Consider the following 16,077-nt stretch of genomic DNA (forward strand, 5'->3'; position numbering starts at 1 on the left):
CTAATCAAAGTTATGTCATAAAAAATGAATGACCAACAAAACATTTTCTCTCCTTCATTTCTGTCAAACAATGCTGCATGAAACGTTTCTCGCGGTTAGTATCATGGTTGCTAGGCAACCTGAACAGCGCGACGGAGGCTAGACCGTCCCATTTCACAAGCCTCTCACTTCCGCACTTCTCGTACTACGTACTACGCACCGTACGTAGTACGCGTAGTGCGCGTACTTCAAGCGTGCGGTCTCTTAATTGGGACACAGCCCCTGAATTGGGACACAGCCCATGTGTTTGCAACAAACTTGCCGTTTATTTTGCAAATCGAGCTCAACACTGCCCCTAGCGTCCTGCAGCACTTCTGTTGTGTTTTGGAGTTTGTAAGTGTTTTGGAGTTTGTTCATGCTTTGTCTCTAGGGGCCACCGTACTTACCAGATACTTTCGCATTGAATAATTTGCAGAAAAATGTTAGATATAGATTGTTGTACATCCTGCTGTATATGTTCTGCATTTTTATATGCTGTGAGTTTGCATGAGTGCCAACTGGGTCAAGTCTCTCTCGAATAAGATAAAACAAGTTGTTTTAAGTGTGCTGTCTTACAGTATTGTGCACTGGGTATGAATATTAACACAGAAGAGTCCGGCAGTAGGTTGTTTTCAGTCTTTATTTGAGGTAAATGAAGGTTCAGACAGAGCTGTTTCTCAGCTGAACATGGTAGTTTAATGTCTGAGGGCGTTGTGAGGAGAAAATCCAGGTGTGGAATTAAAAGCCCTTAACTGCTGGGAAACTGTGCAAACTGTTGGAAAGAAAAAAGAATGGAAAAAAAGAGAAAAAGACGAAAACACAAAAGTTCAGAAGAGACATAAACACCACTGGACTGCTGGCCGGCACGAATGAAACGGAAATCCCGTCCTTTCTGTGAAAGTCAATAAAAAATATCAAACATCTGAAATAAGAAAAGCTGAATACATCAAACAAACACACTCCTGACAAATAAAAAAACAAACAAAAGCAAAGTCTTTTCAGGTCTTTGTGTGTAGATAAGACTTTCATTAAAACACGTTAATGAAACATGAGAAATAAAATGTTCCCCACAGCTGTACGAATCACAGAGCACATCCTTCAACAGCAACATCAAACACATCAACAGTCCTGATACAAAACCTGTGACTGTGAAAACTAAATGAAGCTCAGCTTATGCTCCACTTATTTATGCTTCTTCATCACAAGCGTCTCGTTCCCAGCCTCAGTCACATTTTCCTTACTCACTGCACAAACCTATCAATGGAAGTTCAAGGATACCTCTCCTTTGACTTTGACACATTAAATTTTAAACTTTTTCCCTTAATTCTTCCATATTTATAATTTTACTTCAATTCCTCTTTTCTTAAATTCATGTTTACAAAAACATACAAATGGATTATTAATTACACTGACATATAGGTGGAGTTTTGACATGAGCACTTGGAAAAATAAATAAATGCTATGGAAGAAAACAATGTTTTTATTTCTGCATCTTCTGAAGAAAAAATTATTCTGCCACGAGAACTTTTTTGATCAACAATTTCAGCAAAATGTTAAAAGATTTATCCAGTTTATACGTTAACCTCTTCTTTCTGCTATCATTCAAATGATTAAATCATCTGCTAACAAGATGGGAACACAGCTAGCTCGTATTCATTTGCTTCAGTTGCTTTATTTTTATTAGCATTATTGTGTTACTGCATAAACCTTGCCTTCTCATTACCAGCTCATCGGCTTCATTCAGAGACTGCATTAGAGTAGCTTTATCAATACTGGCCATTTTTAAGTGCCTTAAGCCTTAAGCCTAAAGAGGGGCAGCACCAGTGCTGGTGAACTGTACTGCCGCTAATTGTTTGGTGTGTCTGTTGTTTAAAGATATCCGTGAAGTTACACGGATTAAACTTTATCTGACTGTGACATTATATAACATAAACTAAAGACAGAAAGTAAAGACAAGCAAAGGTACTGAGTATTAGCTAGCGCTAAACTAAATCTGTACGCAACCGTTAGTGGTTAGCAGAAGTCAGCACTTAGCTTAGCTACCCAGCAACTTGCTAATCTTTATTAAATTATGACATGTATTATAGAGTTTTATAAGTATATAGTAAGTATACATGATAGTGGTTGTATAATTTAGTATCTGACAAAGTATTACATGCCAATTTTTTATCAGAAGTTCCAGTTTGCATTTTAGGCTAACAACAGCATAAAGCTAATTCTTAATCAGCTGGTTAACTATGGTATTAAATGTATCTGAACTCATAACCTTTTGTGTATTTTCTGTGTCTAAATGTAACATAAAATGCTGAGGTGCTTTGCAGTTGTCAATAGCTAAAACCTTTGTGATAAAATAATAGTAAAAATTATATTATTAACATTCATTTATATTCTCTTTTGCTAGTTTACTCACAATTTAGTTAAAATAGCATTTAAGTCTGACAAAAAACATTTAAAAAATGTATTCGTGTTATGTCACTAAAATTGTATCATATTCAAATTTTATCCTTCTAATGTCCACCAGGGTATAGAAGTATTACCCTATGGCTCTCTTAAATTATCATTACATACGTTCCTGATGGGTTTAAAGTAAAAAATGATATTGCAACAGGGTAGTCATTAATGCTCTGCTTGGCTTGCTTCAAGGCAAGTGGACGATGTCATTGAGGCTCTGTTCATCTTTCATTTACAGTCTATGGCTCTACATCGCACACCACTCCAACTTTCATGTGAAAAACTGCCTGCAGTCATTGAAACAATATGTAATAAGTATAATATCAGGACTTGTGTTTGGTTTCCTCTCATTTTACTACAGCACATTTTATCAGCAATACATATTTTCCATGCTCGCTGGCATTGGATCACTTTGAGCTGGCGGCGACGTTTTGGACAAACAGGTTGCAAAAGTGAAAAGTTTTATTTCTACTTTGTTGTTTGAGTCACTGGCACACATCTGAATTGATGCAGAGTGAACTGGAGTAAACCTGTTTAACCTTTTAAACCTTTAGAGAGACTTTGTCTCCGAAAAGGCCACCAAAAAATTCCCGGAGTCACCGGAAGCTGCTGTGTTGTCTGCCTAGGCCCTCCTGCCCCTCAGCTAGTCAGTGACTTGAGTGTTGGCAGGAGTTGCCTCTCAAGTCAACATTTTCTTTTTTTAAAAAAACCCTCATGTCCCTCTTTGTTTCTCATCTCATCCTTCTTTTTCTATTTTCCCACTTGCTTTCATTGTTTTCCTAACTTGTGACATTTTTAACCCTTTCTTAACATTTGTTCTTCCTTCCCTTCTTCCATTTGTCCTTTGTATCCAGATTTCCATCCTTTTTTATTTTCTTCCTTCTCCCTTGATTTCGTTCCTTCTCCCGATCCCTCCATACTCTTCATCCATCCTTCAACAGTGACCTCGATCTCTCCTCATTCACCAAAACTTTAAATTAACTACTCCCCGACTCCTTCCTCTAACTGGTTTGGTGTCCTGGAAGTCACATTCTAAACATGGCTCCTGCTGATTGCAAATGTCCCATCTCCATCTTTATCCTGATTGGTCCAGAGCCTCAGAATGATGTCACACAGGTCATCTCATCAGCCAGCTCATCCTCGTCATGGCCTGTCCTGATTGGCTCCTCATCGCTATAGAGCGCAGCTTGGTCGCTGGCAGCATTGCTGAGAAAGCTGTGGCTCCCTGAGCCAAGAAGGTCGCTGGCAGCCGACTCCATCTCATCCACTGTCATGTGGCACGCGTCAGCGATCTCCCTCTTCGCAAATGCCACAAACTTTGGATCTCGAGCGTAAAGACCGAGGCCCTCTGAGATCAGAACCTGCGCGGAGATTAACACAACCGGGATAAATCGCTGATTCTGGACACAGAAACTGATCAGAGATCAATCAGCAGTCAGTTCTTACCGCCTCCACCAGACTGTCAGCTGACCCTCTTTTCTCAGTGAACGGTGCTCCAAGGTGAGAGGGGACTCTGAGGGTTGTGTACGCCCTGTATGGGGGTGGAGCTGCAACACAATCACGTGACACATTCAGACACGGAGCGTGACCACAGGCCATGGACACAAACTGGCCTGGAGGCCTGCTCCCTACCCAAGAGTATGCACACAGTTTGATGGCACAAACGCACAAAGAATCTAACTACAGCACTGACTTTGGATGTTACATCTCTGCAGTTACAGCACAGCAGATACACCTGTGCAACCTGCTGTACATGTGAGCGTTCTTTAGAGAAACGTTATTGATCAAGTCGGTAAATTTCTAATATCCTTAAAAATGACAAAAAGAGGCCGTTCTTTTTGTCAGGGGTCTACGTGTAGTGTCAAATAATCTTAAAATTTTGATGCACCTTTTCCCTCCACAAATGATATCAAAGGGCACAGACGGTTTCCCTCTGTGCCCACTCTGGTCCTCCGCTGCTCCACCACTATGTGTCCTCTGAACTTGGGCCAGCAGCATTAGCATTCAGGCCCTGCACAGGAGGCAGGCCTGTAACTGTGCCAGAGCTGCTGTCAGTTTATGCTTTGCTGACCTGCTAACTGCATCTTTCTCCCAGAGGCTGTCTGCGGTTACTGCCAGAATAACAGTTTTCACTGCCTAATTAAAAAAGAGGAGGAGGATACATTTTCAAGTTCAACTGATTTCTGAAATTCAACCTGATGCCGCAACACTGTCTAGAGTTTGTGTGTAAAAACTATCTTAGTGTGCATTTGTTCGTCCCTCTTACCTGATGTCCCCGCAGGGCCGCCGTACCAGGCTGGTCTGGGTGCCGCACCTGTCACGCTGACACCTGATGGATGAGAAAGGTGCGACTTTAAACCACAGGAACACGTTTACAGTGCGGCTAAAATCAACAAAAATGTGGTGTCCTCACCTCTTCCTGCTCCTGCCTTCTTTATTTCACCCGCAGGTCCTCCTCCTCCTCCCCAGGGTGGGCTTCCTTCCTCCTCCACCAGGATTAGAGGAGCATAGAGGAGGCGACCGCGGCGAGGGCAAGGGTTCGCCCAGGATGCCGAGGAGGCCGCCATGGAGCGACCGGAGGAGTGACGAGACTCGAAGCTGTTGAACGTTTGCTGAGGAGAGGAGAGTGTTTGATTTCACTGAAGAAGAGAGATTTGTGTGTGTGTGCTTGCTGTGTGTTTTACCTGTGTGCACGTGCGACGCGGCGGCGATGTCGGGTGGTAGGTCCCGGGGATTGGTAGGTCGTCGCTGCTGCCCTGCCTCCTCAGGCACTGGATGTTAAACGACGGCTTCCGACCTGATAAACAAAAAACTCATATGAGGTGTGATGATGCAGTTACGCTGCAGAGAGGATTCTGGGACATCGTGTCACCTGTGGGTGTGGCAGGAAGTAGGCGTCTTCTGGTCGTCCTCCTCCCCTCGCTGTAGCCATTACCATAGCTACTGTTGGTATAGGAGGCGTGGCCATCGTAATGGTCTCTGTACAGAGGAGGCTCATCAGGATAATGTCTGCAAACACACAAAGGAAAATGAATCGGTCTTCCACTATGTCGATGTGTGCCCTCCAGAAATGTCAGTCGCCTCTGAGGGTGACATCAAAGCTAACGTGTACCTTTCTCTGGAGGTGATGCTGTCATTGTCTTCTTCTCTGCTGTAGTAACCCTGCTCGCCACAAGCCTCCATGTCTCCGTTCCTCCACAATCTGTCCCGTGAGTCCCTTCTACAGGTCACAGAAAGTGTCAAATTAAGTCAGGTTATTTAGAAGCATAATTAAAAACATTTAACTGTACAGCTCATAGAATAAAATGAGATAACATTAGAGCAACACAACATATTAAAATACACAAAAAGAGTAAAACCATAGAAGTAGAAAGCAGCCAGAATAAATAAAGATACTGATGGCTGCCAGTACTACCCCTCACCTCCTTCTTGAGTTATTGCCTTCACAAGATCTTCAGAAAACTTGACCTCTGACCTTGAGCTCAACGTCACACTTAAAGTGCACTTATGGTATCAGTTTGAAAATCCTACGTCGCCTCATTCTCGTGTTCACGCAGCTGGGTGTCCACGCTGTCCCGCGCAGTGATGACAACATCCCATCAGCCTTTTACAGCTGAGGCATAAAAATGGGTTAAAACTTTTGGTTTTGTTGAGGTCCTGAAGGGAAGGTGCAGTTTATTCCACTATGTAGGGGCTTTTGCCATAAAGACTCCATCAGCTCTGTGAGCTATAATGTGGACCTTAGGTCAGGTTAGGAGCATCTGCTCAGCAGACCTCAGTGGGAGTGTGCAAAGTTAAAGGATGAGAGAGGTGAGGAGGTCACAACCCACAGGAGAAAGCCAATATGGTAAATTTGTAGTCTTGCTTGCATGAGCCAGTTGAGAGTGCAGCAGTGACCAAGCAGTGACAGACGACACTTGAAGGAAAACTGATCTCAATTTCTCTCTAAAGGGTTTCTTATTGATCTGTAAGGGGCTGGGGCTGCCACCACCTGGAGGGGGGGGGGACTGTAATTGGCTGTCACACCTGTAAATGCCACGTTTCCTTAGTGGTTTCCGTTGTGTGACCACCTACCTTCGTTTGGAGTATGACGGTCTTTTGTGGCCGTGGTCCAGCAGGCCGTTCTTCACGGATGAGCGGCGGTAGGGATGTCGATTAATGGATGACCTCACGCTGTCTCCCCAGCGAAGATGTTCGTCGTGATCGCTGCCGTTTGCCATCTTGGTGAGAGACCCGACCCGGTGTATCAGACCTCCGTTAGAGACGCTGCCGTCACCCACAACACCGCCCTGACCTGCAAAAGAAGGTGAGGTTGACACACTAAGTGTCATGTAATCACAACTGTTTTCCTCATTTACATTTTAAATCCTTTTGTGTTGTTACATGATGCAGCCTGATGATAACGAATTAACTGGTCATTTACCAGTAGGTGTCAGTAAAGAGCCACGTCGATCTTTCTCTGCATAACCATTTTCAGCCTGCAGGCAAAATACAAACTTAATCTCTTTTAAAGGCCCATTCAAGTATTTTCTAAAAAGAAAAAGTTGAGAAGTTTGTCAGACGCTTAAGTGTGTAAATCTGAATAAAGACCTTATATGCAGAATTCTCCTCCATCTCCTCGTCCTCCATCATGGCCTCCTCCTCCTCCTCCAGGTCTTCGTTCAGAGCCAGGCGCATCTCTGGACCCAGATCCTGCAGAGTCTTCAGACCAGCTTTACAGAGCTACACGGAAACACAAAAAAAAAATGCATGAAGACATACTTGTTGTAACAGCATCATACACAAATACACATCCCAGTTTCTTTCCTAAAGGCATCTTCAAGCTTTGGTTGGACTCTAATTCAGTTTAAGAGCTCTCAAAAGCATCACAACTGACGACCGAATTAATGAGTGACTCTGAGCACTCCTCAGGTGATGGGAGAACAGAGATGAAGGATAAAATATAAACAAACAAAAACAAGACTGGTACAGACCTCACCTTCATCCATGGACCCTGTATCTAAATTTTCTCTAGGAGCTTTCCCATCCATCCATCATCGTGTAATTATTCCAAATTGTGTTAGCAAGCGAAACAGGTATTCCAGATGTGCTTTCCCCAGCAACATTTTCAAGATCTTCCTGAGGTGCTCCCAGGCTTAGAGGAGCTATATAATCTCTCGGGCGACCTCTGGGTCTTCTCAAGTGTCTCCACCAAGTTGGGCATGTCTGGAAAACCTCCAAAGATGTCCAAGAGGAATTTTTATCAGTTACTCGCACCACCTGAATTTACTGAATTTCCCGGAGGAACCCACCCGAGGGATTAATAAAGTTTCATTTAATCTAATCACCTCAACTGGGTTCTTTCTATTTCAAGGAGCAGCAATTATATTCCAAGCTACCTATGGATGTCTTAGCTCCTCACCTCATCTCTAAAGTTGACCGACCCACCCTACACATGAAACTCATTTCAGCCACTTTTATCCTCAGCGTTATTTTTTTAACTACCCACATCTCATGATGGTAGGTCAGTGCTGGGATGCAGATTGACTGGTAAACTGGAAACTTTGCCCTCCAGTTCAGCGCTCTCTTCAGCAGGAAATGAACATCACAAACTCTTGGGTTAATCTCATGCTTTACCTTCACATTACTCACAAACAAGACCCCAGGACATTTAAACTCTGTTGTTTGGAGCTTTGGTTTCTTCAGTCATTAAAAAAGAACAAAAACATGTTGGGTTACTGCTGCCTGTCTTATATGGCCTGATACTGTTGGTCTGCATCTTGCCGCTTTGCAGCCTTCTGTCAGTAAATAGACAGACAGACCTGGACAGCAGACTGGTTGGGTGAGTCGTTCTCTCCGGTCAGATCTCCCTTTTCTTTCCTCCTCCTGAACTTCCTGAAGTAGTCTTGGATGAGGAAAGTGGCATAAAACTTCCCAACAGTTACTTCCTCCTCTGTGGATGGAGAAGAGAGAGTTCAGTCTGCAGTACTCCTGCTGAGACTTGCAGTAACAGTACTACCTCGTCGTGTGAGCAGCAAGAGTACCTTCATGTGGCGGTATGACTTCGTCCAAAAGTTTTGGCTTCATTCTCTTCCAGATCTTCTTGATGATCACCCTCAGCTCTTCGTTCTCCTGCTCAGGGATACCTGGCAAGAGGTAAATCCGATAAAAGTTATGGCTAGGCTACTGTGTTTACAGGCTTGTGGCTTATTAACAGGGACTCATTTCTATTTTTGTATTGATTCAATGATTTTAAGAACTCAATAATACAGAGAAGCTAAAAGATGACCAATCAATCAATTTCACTATTTAAAATTACTGCATAACAGCATCCTTTATGAAGATACACTTTCATTTATTTAATTTAGTCTGCAAAGCAAACAGCTTCTGCAACTTTGAATTAGTCCATAGAGAGATGAAGTTTTGCTGTCACAATGCCTAAACTGCGACACAATGGTTCAGATCTGTGTCTGTTTGGTTTATTGTCACATTCCAGAAAGATTTAGGTAAGTTTATATGCAGATGAGTCTCTGATTTATGTTATAAATTTGATTATCAGTTACAGAGAAGTTTCTGACTCCCTCTTAGCTGCTGCTAGTTTATAAATGCATTAGTAGCTGTCAGATAGTAAAGCTATAAAACCTAAAGGTTTTCCTGAATAATGTCAACCTTTTAATGCTGTGGCAGAAAAGGAAAGAGGAGCCATGATTTCCTGAAGTCTTTAATTTGTCCAGGATCACTCCTGTGTGTTTATAGCAGCTCCTGCAAAGACCTATCACATACCTTCGGTCTTGATTTTAAGGGCAGTGCGAACCAGAGCAAATAACGTGGCGTTGAAGGTCACCATCCCATCAGCATTCAGAGGCATGTTCATCGCTACCAGACGCTGAGATGGTTAAAAATAGCTCCCAGTTAAATTAAGTCTCTTGAATCCAAGCTTATAACCTTTTGAACAGCAGCTACAGCACACAGTGTGTGACTATTTTACCTTGCAGGCAACTCTGTGAGGACAAAGCTTCCCAAAACCCAGAGGAGGCTGAATCCTTCTCAGCATAGCAACAACGTCCAGGTGTTTTATCCGACCTCTGAGAACAAAGAACAATCAGGAATTTTATGATCATCTCTCCACCTGGAACTTTATTCACTTTTCCTCCTGATTTAGGTCAATGAACACTGGAAAAAAATAATCCACTTTTCTCCCCAACATCAAAAAGTTAGATGAAACTGCAGGGTAGTGAGCCCAGAGCATGGCTGCAGATTAAATCCCAGCTCAATTTATTATCTTTCCAGTTTCAATTTGCTTGACTGCTATGAAATTTAAATCACATGAAAACTTTTATATGTTTTGTGCGTCTGATACAGAAAAATATATGAAAGAGTATATACTGCATTTGAGAAAAAGACATTTTATGGAGTGTAATCGAGGGATCTGTGTGTGTGTGTCTGGACAACTAGTTATTTAACCAGGTGTTTTAGCAGGAGCAGGAGTTTCTATTCTCACCAAAGGAATTATTATTAACTAAAGCCAAAATAAAAAATAAATTAAAAACATGAAGATAAAAACACTAAATTATCCTGGGTATATGTGGACCACGGATCATCTTACTTGGCCTCTGGATCATATTCTGACCAGATCCTCTTGAACTCATCCAAATGATGTGGCCCCAGAATTGACCAATCACGTGTCAGGTAGTCAAAGTTGTCCATAATGACAGCAACAAACAGGTTGATAATCTGAAGCAGAAGAAACAAGTATATTCAAAGGTGTTTAGTTACATTTTAAATGCAGATATATATACTCAATTGCCACTTTATTAAGCACACCTTGAACATCTGTCTTCATGCAGCTAATAATGTTCGGTGTTTAGAAATGTCAGCCGTGAATAAAATAACTTATTATCTAAATCAAAGTTAAAGGTGTCTCTAATATTTGTGCTCCTATGTGCATCAGCAGTCTGCTCATATTTTCCTTCTGATTAACTATTATGTCAGAATTTCATTAAAGATATGTGTGATTAAAAAATGTGTGTAAGTGTGTGTCCTGACCAGGAAAGCACACAGCATAAAGAAGCTGATGAAATAAACAATGGCGAAGTTGCTGCCGCAGCTGAACTCCTCCCCTGGTTCGTAGTCTGACTCGGGGTCGCAGCGTTTACCTGGAAGACTGGCTAACATGATCTCCTGCCACGCCTCACCGGTAGCACACCTGCACAAACACACACAAAAAAACTTGAAAATAATAAATTCTCAGTCCTGCCGTGGGAGAACTGCTGGTGCTTAGAAAATCTGAAAGAAGCAAAGGACCCAGAGTAGATCCCTGTGGGACACCAGGAGTGATTTAGCGAGTTTTTGAAAGAATGAAAACAGACTTGAGCACTCTTGAGCACTTGAAATGAAGGTACTGGACTTCTTTTTGGTTCGTGATGTTTCACCTCTTATGCACGAGGCTGTCCTGTGCATTCAGTGAAGAACCTCAGACACCAACCACGGAGAAGCAGAATAACATCGATCCATTCTCTTCTGCTTATCCTTGTCAGGGTTGTGGGGGGACCGGACCCTATCCCAGCTCTCTTAGGGCGAGAGGCAGGGTACACCCTGGTGTACCAGGTCACCAGTCTGTTGTAGGGCTAACACAGTGACAGACAACCATTCACACTCACGTTCACACCTGTGGTAATTTAGAGTTAACCTAACCCCACTAACTGCATGTCGTTGGAATATGGGAAGAAGTCAGACTACCCGGGGAGAACCCACGCAAACACAGGAAGAACATGCAAACTCCACACAGAAAGACCCGGCCTGATGGTGGAATTGAACTTAGGACCTTCTTGCTGTGAGGCAACAGTGGTGGGACCAGAGGTGGTGTCTTATGGCACCATCTATCAGCCATCTATAATACAGTCTTGCAGTCCCTTCCCAGGCGATGCAGTCACCTGACCTCAACATCCCACATAATAGTGGGACGAGACAATGACTCAGAGAATTCAAACCCTGGCCAGTGTGACAGTATTGGCCCACAGTTTGCTTCACACCTTGGCTCATGGGACCCTTCACAGCTCACATGAATAATAGTGGGATTAATAGTGGGTGAAAGACTCAGTACAAGCTCCAAAATGGCAACCGCACTAGGGGCTAAATAGCTCGGGCTCAACATTAGCAGCTTAAGAAGAAGCCTCTTAGATGAGAGGTGAAATTTCTTCACAAGCCAAAAATACAAGCACTCAAGAATCTACACAGACATAAAAGCAGCAGGAGGAGCATCTGACCTGAAGAGGAGGAGAACAGCCTGAGGAAATGTCTGGAAGTTGTTGTTTCTGTTGATCTGAGTGTAATCCTGCATCGCTATCTTCCCAAATGTCTGACAAATGGAGACGAGCAGAAGAAAAAAGTCAGCAGCTTTAGCATGTCCTTATTGTGACAGGCTTCCAGTGTTGTTAACGGTGACTGTTTGGATTGAAATGAGCGGCCAATTTACAAAATATTTGACTTCAATTTCTTTCCTAACTTAAAGGGGTTGACACCCACAGAGATTTTGCAAGAATTGATTGATTGATTGATTGAATCTTTATTTTGAACATGTTGAAAAAGTATAAAAAAAAAAAAAATAGAATTAAAAGAGACAAATGAACAAAGCAAACAAAAGGAAAACGAGCAACCACAACTCCAAATAACGTCCATGTTCAAAAAGGAGCAGGAAGAAGCATAAGCTTATTTAATCCCACCCCTTTTCCACTATCTAGTATCAATAGACTACAGAAATACCTCCTTGCAATTACATTATATGTTATGTGTAATTTTTTTTTTTTTTTTTTTAATATATACACATATATGTTTCTATCTATCCATACCTACGTATATACACACATACGCACATATACACATTTTCAATAACCCCATTAACACCTGAAGGATACACAACCTACAATTTTATATATATTTAATATATACACACATACATACACACACACATATATATATATATATATATATATATATATATATATATATATATATATATATATATATATATATATATATATATATATATATATATATATATATATCGTGGTTGTAGGTATTGCCCGTAGTGCTGCATTAATTAGTGGTGAGTGTCAGCACCACAGTCCAGGATGAGACAACGAACATCCAAGAATACATTGGGAAGATGGCCCCAACTGACCGAGTGCTCAGTGAATACCTCAGGCAGCAGAAACCCAAGAAAGAGGAGGGAGACGAGGAACCATCATGGAAGGACAGGCCCCTGCACGGTATGTACCACCGGCAGATAGAGGAGGTGGCTGATATCCAGAAATCCTACCAGTGGCTGGACAAAGCTGGACTGAAAGACAGCACAGAGGCACTAATCATGGCAGCACAAGAACAAGCTCTGAGCACAAGATCCATAGAGGCTGGGGTCTATCACACCAGGCAAGACCCCAGGTGCAGGCTGTGTAAAGATGCCCCAGAGACAATCCAGCACATAACAGCAGGGTGCAAGATGCTAGCAGGCAAGGCATACATGGAACGCCATAACCAAGTGGCCAGCATAGTGTACAGGAACATCTGTGCCGAGTATAACCTGGAAGTCCCGAGGTCAAAATGGGAGATGCCCCCAAGGGTGGTGGAGAATGACCGAGCTAAGATCCTGTGGGACTTCCAGATACAGACGGACAAAATGGTGGTGGCTAACCAACCGGACATAGTGGTGGTAGACAAACAGAAGAAGGCGGCTGTAGTGATCGATGTAGCGGTTCCGAATGACAGCAATATCAGGAAGAAGGAACACGAGAAGCTGGAGAAATACCAAGGGCTCAGAGAAGAGCTCGAGAGGATGTGGAGGGTGAAGGTAACGGTGGTCCCCGTGGTAATCGGAGCACTAGGTGCGGTGACTCCCAAGCTAGGCGAGTGGCTCCAGCAGATCCCGGGAATAACATCGGAGATCTCTGTCCAGAAGAGCGCAGTCCTGGGAACAGCTAAGATACTGCGCAGGACCCTCAAGCTCCCAGGCCTCTGGTAGAGGACCCGAGCTTGAAGGATAAACCGCCCGCAGGGGCGTGCTGGGTGTTTTTTTTATATATACATATACACATATATATATATACATACATACATACATACATACATACATATACATACATATACACATACATATATACCCATACCAACAAACCCGTGCATGCGCACACACATGAAAATATTAGACAAGAACACCCTATCAAATCTCTACCTTTTCCCTGTACCCTGTAAAAACTATATCCTTAAACCGCTTTTTAAACTGCGCCGTGCTCGGACTTTGCTTCATATCTTTACTTAGTCTGTTCCACAGCTTCACTCCACACACAGAGATGCAAAAACTTTTTAATGTTGTACGGATACGAGGATGTTTTAAATTTAATTCCCCCCTCAAATTGTATCCCCGTTCCCTTTTAGAAAACATTTTTAGAATATTGTCAGGAAGCAGGTTATTTATTGCTTTATATATAATTTGTGCTGTGAGAAAATGAACCAGATCTGTGAATTTTAGAATTTTTGATTTTAAGAATAGTGGATTTGTATGATCTCTGTAACCAGTTTTATGGATTATCCTTATGGCCCTTTTTTGTAATATAAAGATTGATGATAGCGAACATTTGTAAGTATTGCCCCAAACCTCTGCACAGTAATTCAAATACGGTGCAATCAGGGAACAATAGAGAATGTGGAGTGATTTGTGGTCCAGAATGTGTTTTACTTTACTCAAGATTGAGACACTTCTTGAAATTTTGTTATGTATATGATTTATATGAGACAACAAGAAGACACTAACAACTGAAGTAAAGGCACAAAGAATTAAAGTTGACCAAATCAGATTCAAGTGGGCAAAACAAACTGTTCAAAGATCTTTTTTAGTGTTGTAAAATGTTTGATATAAATAAATTAAGTCAGAATGACCCTGCAGGTTTACTGTGTGTAAACTTACCTGCATGCCGATGACAGCGTAGATGAAGAAGATCATGGCAATAAGTAGAGCAACGTATGGCAAAGCCTGCAGAGAGACAGGAACAAATTAGAGTTTTTGCTGAACAAGGCAGCAGAACTGCAACAAAACACTGCATTATAAAATATAAGATGGGAGCTGTGGCTACTGAACAATGGGCAACATTAAAGAAACAAGAGCTTTAAACCACGATTAAGCCAGACTTCAGCCAGAACTCGATGCAGATTGACCTTGTGGCCATTAAGAAACGCCACATCTTCTTTCCAGACAACGTCCTCGCTTACCTGCAGCGATTTGATGAAAGTCCACAGGAGTGTTCGAATGCCCTCCCCTTTACTCAGTAGCTTGACCAATCGCATTACTCGAAACAGCCGGAAGAAGGTGATAGACACCCTGGAGCTGTCCTCTCCACTCTGAAAACACAGAAAAGTTTGCAGATGTGATAAAAACATGTGTTAATACACTCACACAAAAAACGACTGGCTGTTGTTTTAGAGCTGCAGGATCCTCCAGGCTGAGCTGAAAGCTGCACAAAAGGGTGAAGTTAATTTGACCTGCATTTAAAGTAGTTTCAAAGGAAGAGGAGTCTTGAACATCTGAAAGGAAAAACAGCACTTGTGTCAAGTCCCCCAAACAATGAAACTTGTCTAAAGTGGGACGATTTATATTACTTCAGCAAGTCACGCTACAGTTACCCATGTTTTTGGTGATACCTGTTGTTAACAATGGGAGAAAAATCACAGCCACAGCAATGATACAGTAAAATTTGATAAATTTGATAAATGATACAATAAAAAGATAAATATCACTGAGTAAATGGGTCAGACTTTTACTAACAGTAAAATAAAAATGCTTCAGCAGCTGCAACAGTGCTCCGGAGTTAACCTGAGGACAGCGGCTGAAAATGATTTAATTAAAAACAGCTCACATGTCCTATGTGGAGAAAATTACAGACTGTGATCTGCTTTCTCAGAATTAATTGTTCTATATAATAAATGATGTTGTTATTGCAAAATTGTACATAGTTTTTTCACTGTGTGGATGCTCATATGGACCCTGCTGCTGTAGTCACCCCTCTGATGCTGCAAATATTTAATAAATTCAGAGTTAAAGGCTTGCCCAGCTTAAAGTTCTGGTTATCATTTTATCAAACCAGGATTGCATTCATGATCTCACCTCTAACCTCAGGTCAGGTGAGTGTTTGCACACCAGGATTACAGGCTGCAGGGTAAATGAAACAGCATCACAGAGCAAGAGGGAGTGGGCACCATAATTATTTGTGTTATTGTGTCAGTTATAATGAGATACAATAAAGAGAACTGTTCTAAATCCAATTCAAGACAGAAACGTCACAAGTACTCACGCTGAACTCAGTGACAACGATGTCGACCACACTGCCGACCACAATCAGAGCATCAAACGAGTTCCAGGCATCAACAAAGTAATGCTGGAAAAAAGCAAAACAACATTTAGTGAAACTAATTATCCCTGATCTCGGTTCATTTCTGTTTATATAAACCCTTAATCTTAATGGTCACATATGAGTTTAATAACACGGTAAACAGAAAAAGGAAAACTATCTACACTAAAGAGCTTTGAAAACATGTCCAAGAATATGTAGTTATTAACAGGAAGACTTTCCGTGCGTAGCG

At 42.0% G+C, this 16,077-nt stretch overlaps 1 protein-coding gene across 3 annotated transcripts in view; it reads right to left on the bottom strand.

The window, feature by feature from the left end:
- Positions 1–2,174: 2,174 nt before the first annotated feature.
- The window catches only part of cacna1fb (calcium channel, voltage-dependent, L type, alpha 1F subunit), a 46,341-nt gene continuing 32,438 nt past the window's right edge, over positions 2,175–16,077 (bottom strand). Inside the window, exons 32-51 of one of the 3 annotated variants that reach the window (XM_085392910.1) lie at positions 15,789–15,872; positions 14,710–14,838; positions 14,408–14,473; positions 11,715–11,806; positions 10,495–10,654; positions 10,055–10,182; positions 9,437–9,533; positions 9,232–9,334; positions 8,493–8,594; positions 8,271–8,401; positions 7,060–7,191; positions 6,893–6,947; positions 6,544–6,763; positions 5,582–5,689; positions 5,342–5,478; positions 5,164–5,266; positions 4,883–5,067; positions 4,736–4,783; positions 3,916–4,016; positions 2,175–3,830 (exon numbers count right to left, since the gene is read on the bottom strand). In XM_085392910.1, coding sequence (XP_085249036.1) covers positions 3,567–3,830; positions 3,916–4,016; positions 4,736–4,783; positions 4,883–5,067; positions 5,164–5,266; positions 5,342–5,478; positions 5,582–5,689; positions 6,544–6,763; positions 6,893–6,947; positions 7,060–7,191; positions 8,271–8,401; positions 8,493–8,594; positions 9,232–9,334; positions 9,437–9,533; positions 10,055–10,182; positions 10,495–10,654; positions 11,715–11,806; positions 14,408–14,473; positions 14,710–14,838; positions 15,789–15,872 — 2,445 coding nt within the window. In that variant the 3' untranslated portion in view covers positions 2,175–3,566. Of the gene's footprint in view, positions 3,831–3,915; positions 4,017–4,735; positions 4,799–4,882; positions 5,082–5,153; positions 5,267–5,341; positions 5,479–5,575; positions 5,690–6,543; positions 6,764–6,892; positions 6,948–7,059; positions 7,192–8,270; positions 8,402–8,492; positions 8,595–9,231; positions 9,335–9,436; positions 9,534–10,054; positions 10,183–10,494; positions 10,655–11,714; positions 11,807–14,407; positions 14,474–14,709; positions 14,839–15,788; positions 15,873–16,077 lie in introns of all 3 variants that reach the window. The other 2 variants (XM_085392909.1, XM_085392911.1) reach the window with 2 other exon arrangements.

The sequence above is a fragment of the Rhamphochromis longiceps genome, linkage group LG20, assembly GCF_057381845.1.
Source record: "Rhamphochromis longiceps isolate RC_006_pf linkage group LG20, R_longiceps_female_GT1.1, whole genome shotgun sequence".
Taxonomy (NCBI): Eukaryota; Metazoa; Chordata; class Actinopteri; order Cichliformes; family Cichlidae; genus Rhamphochromis; species Rhamphochromis longiceps.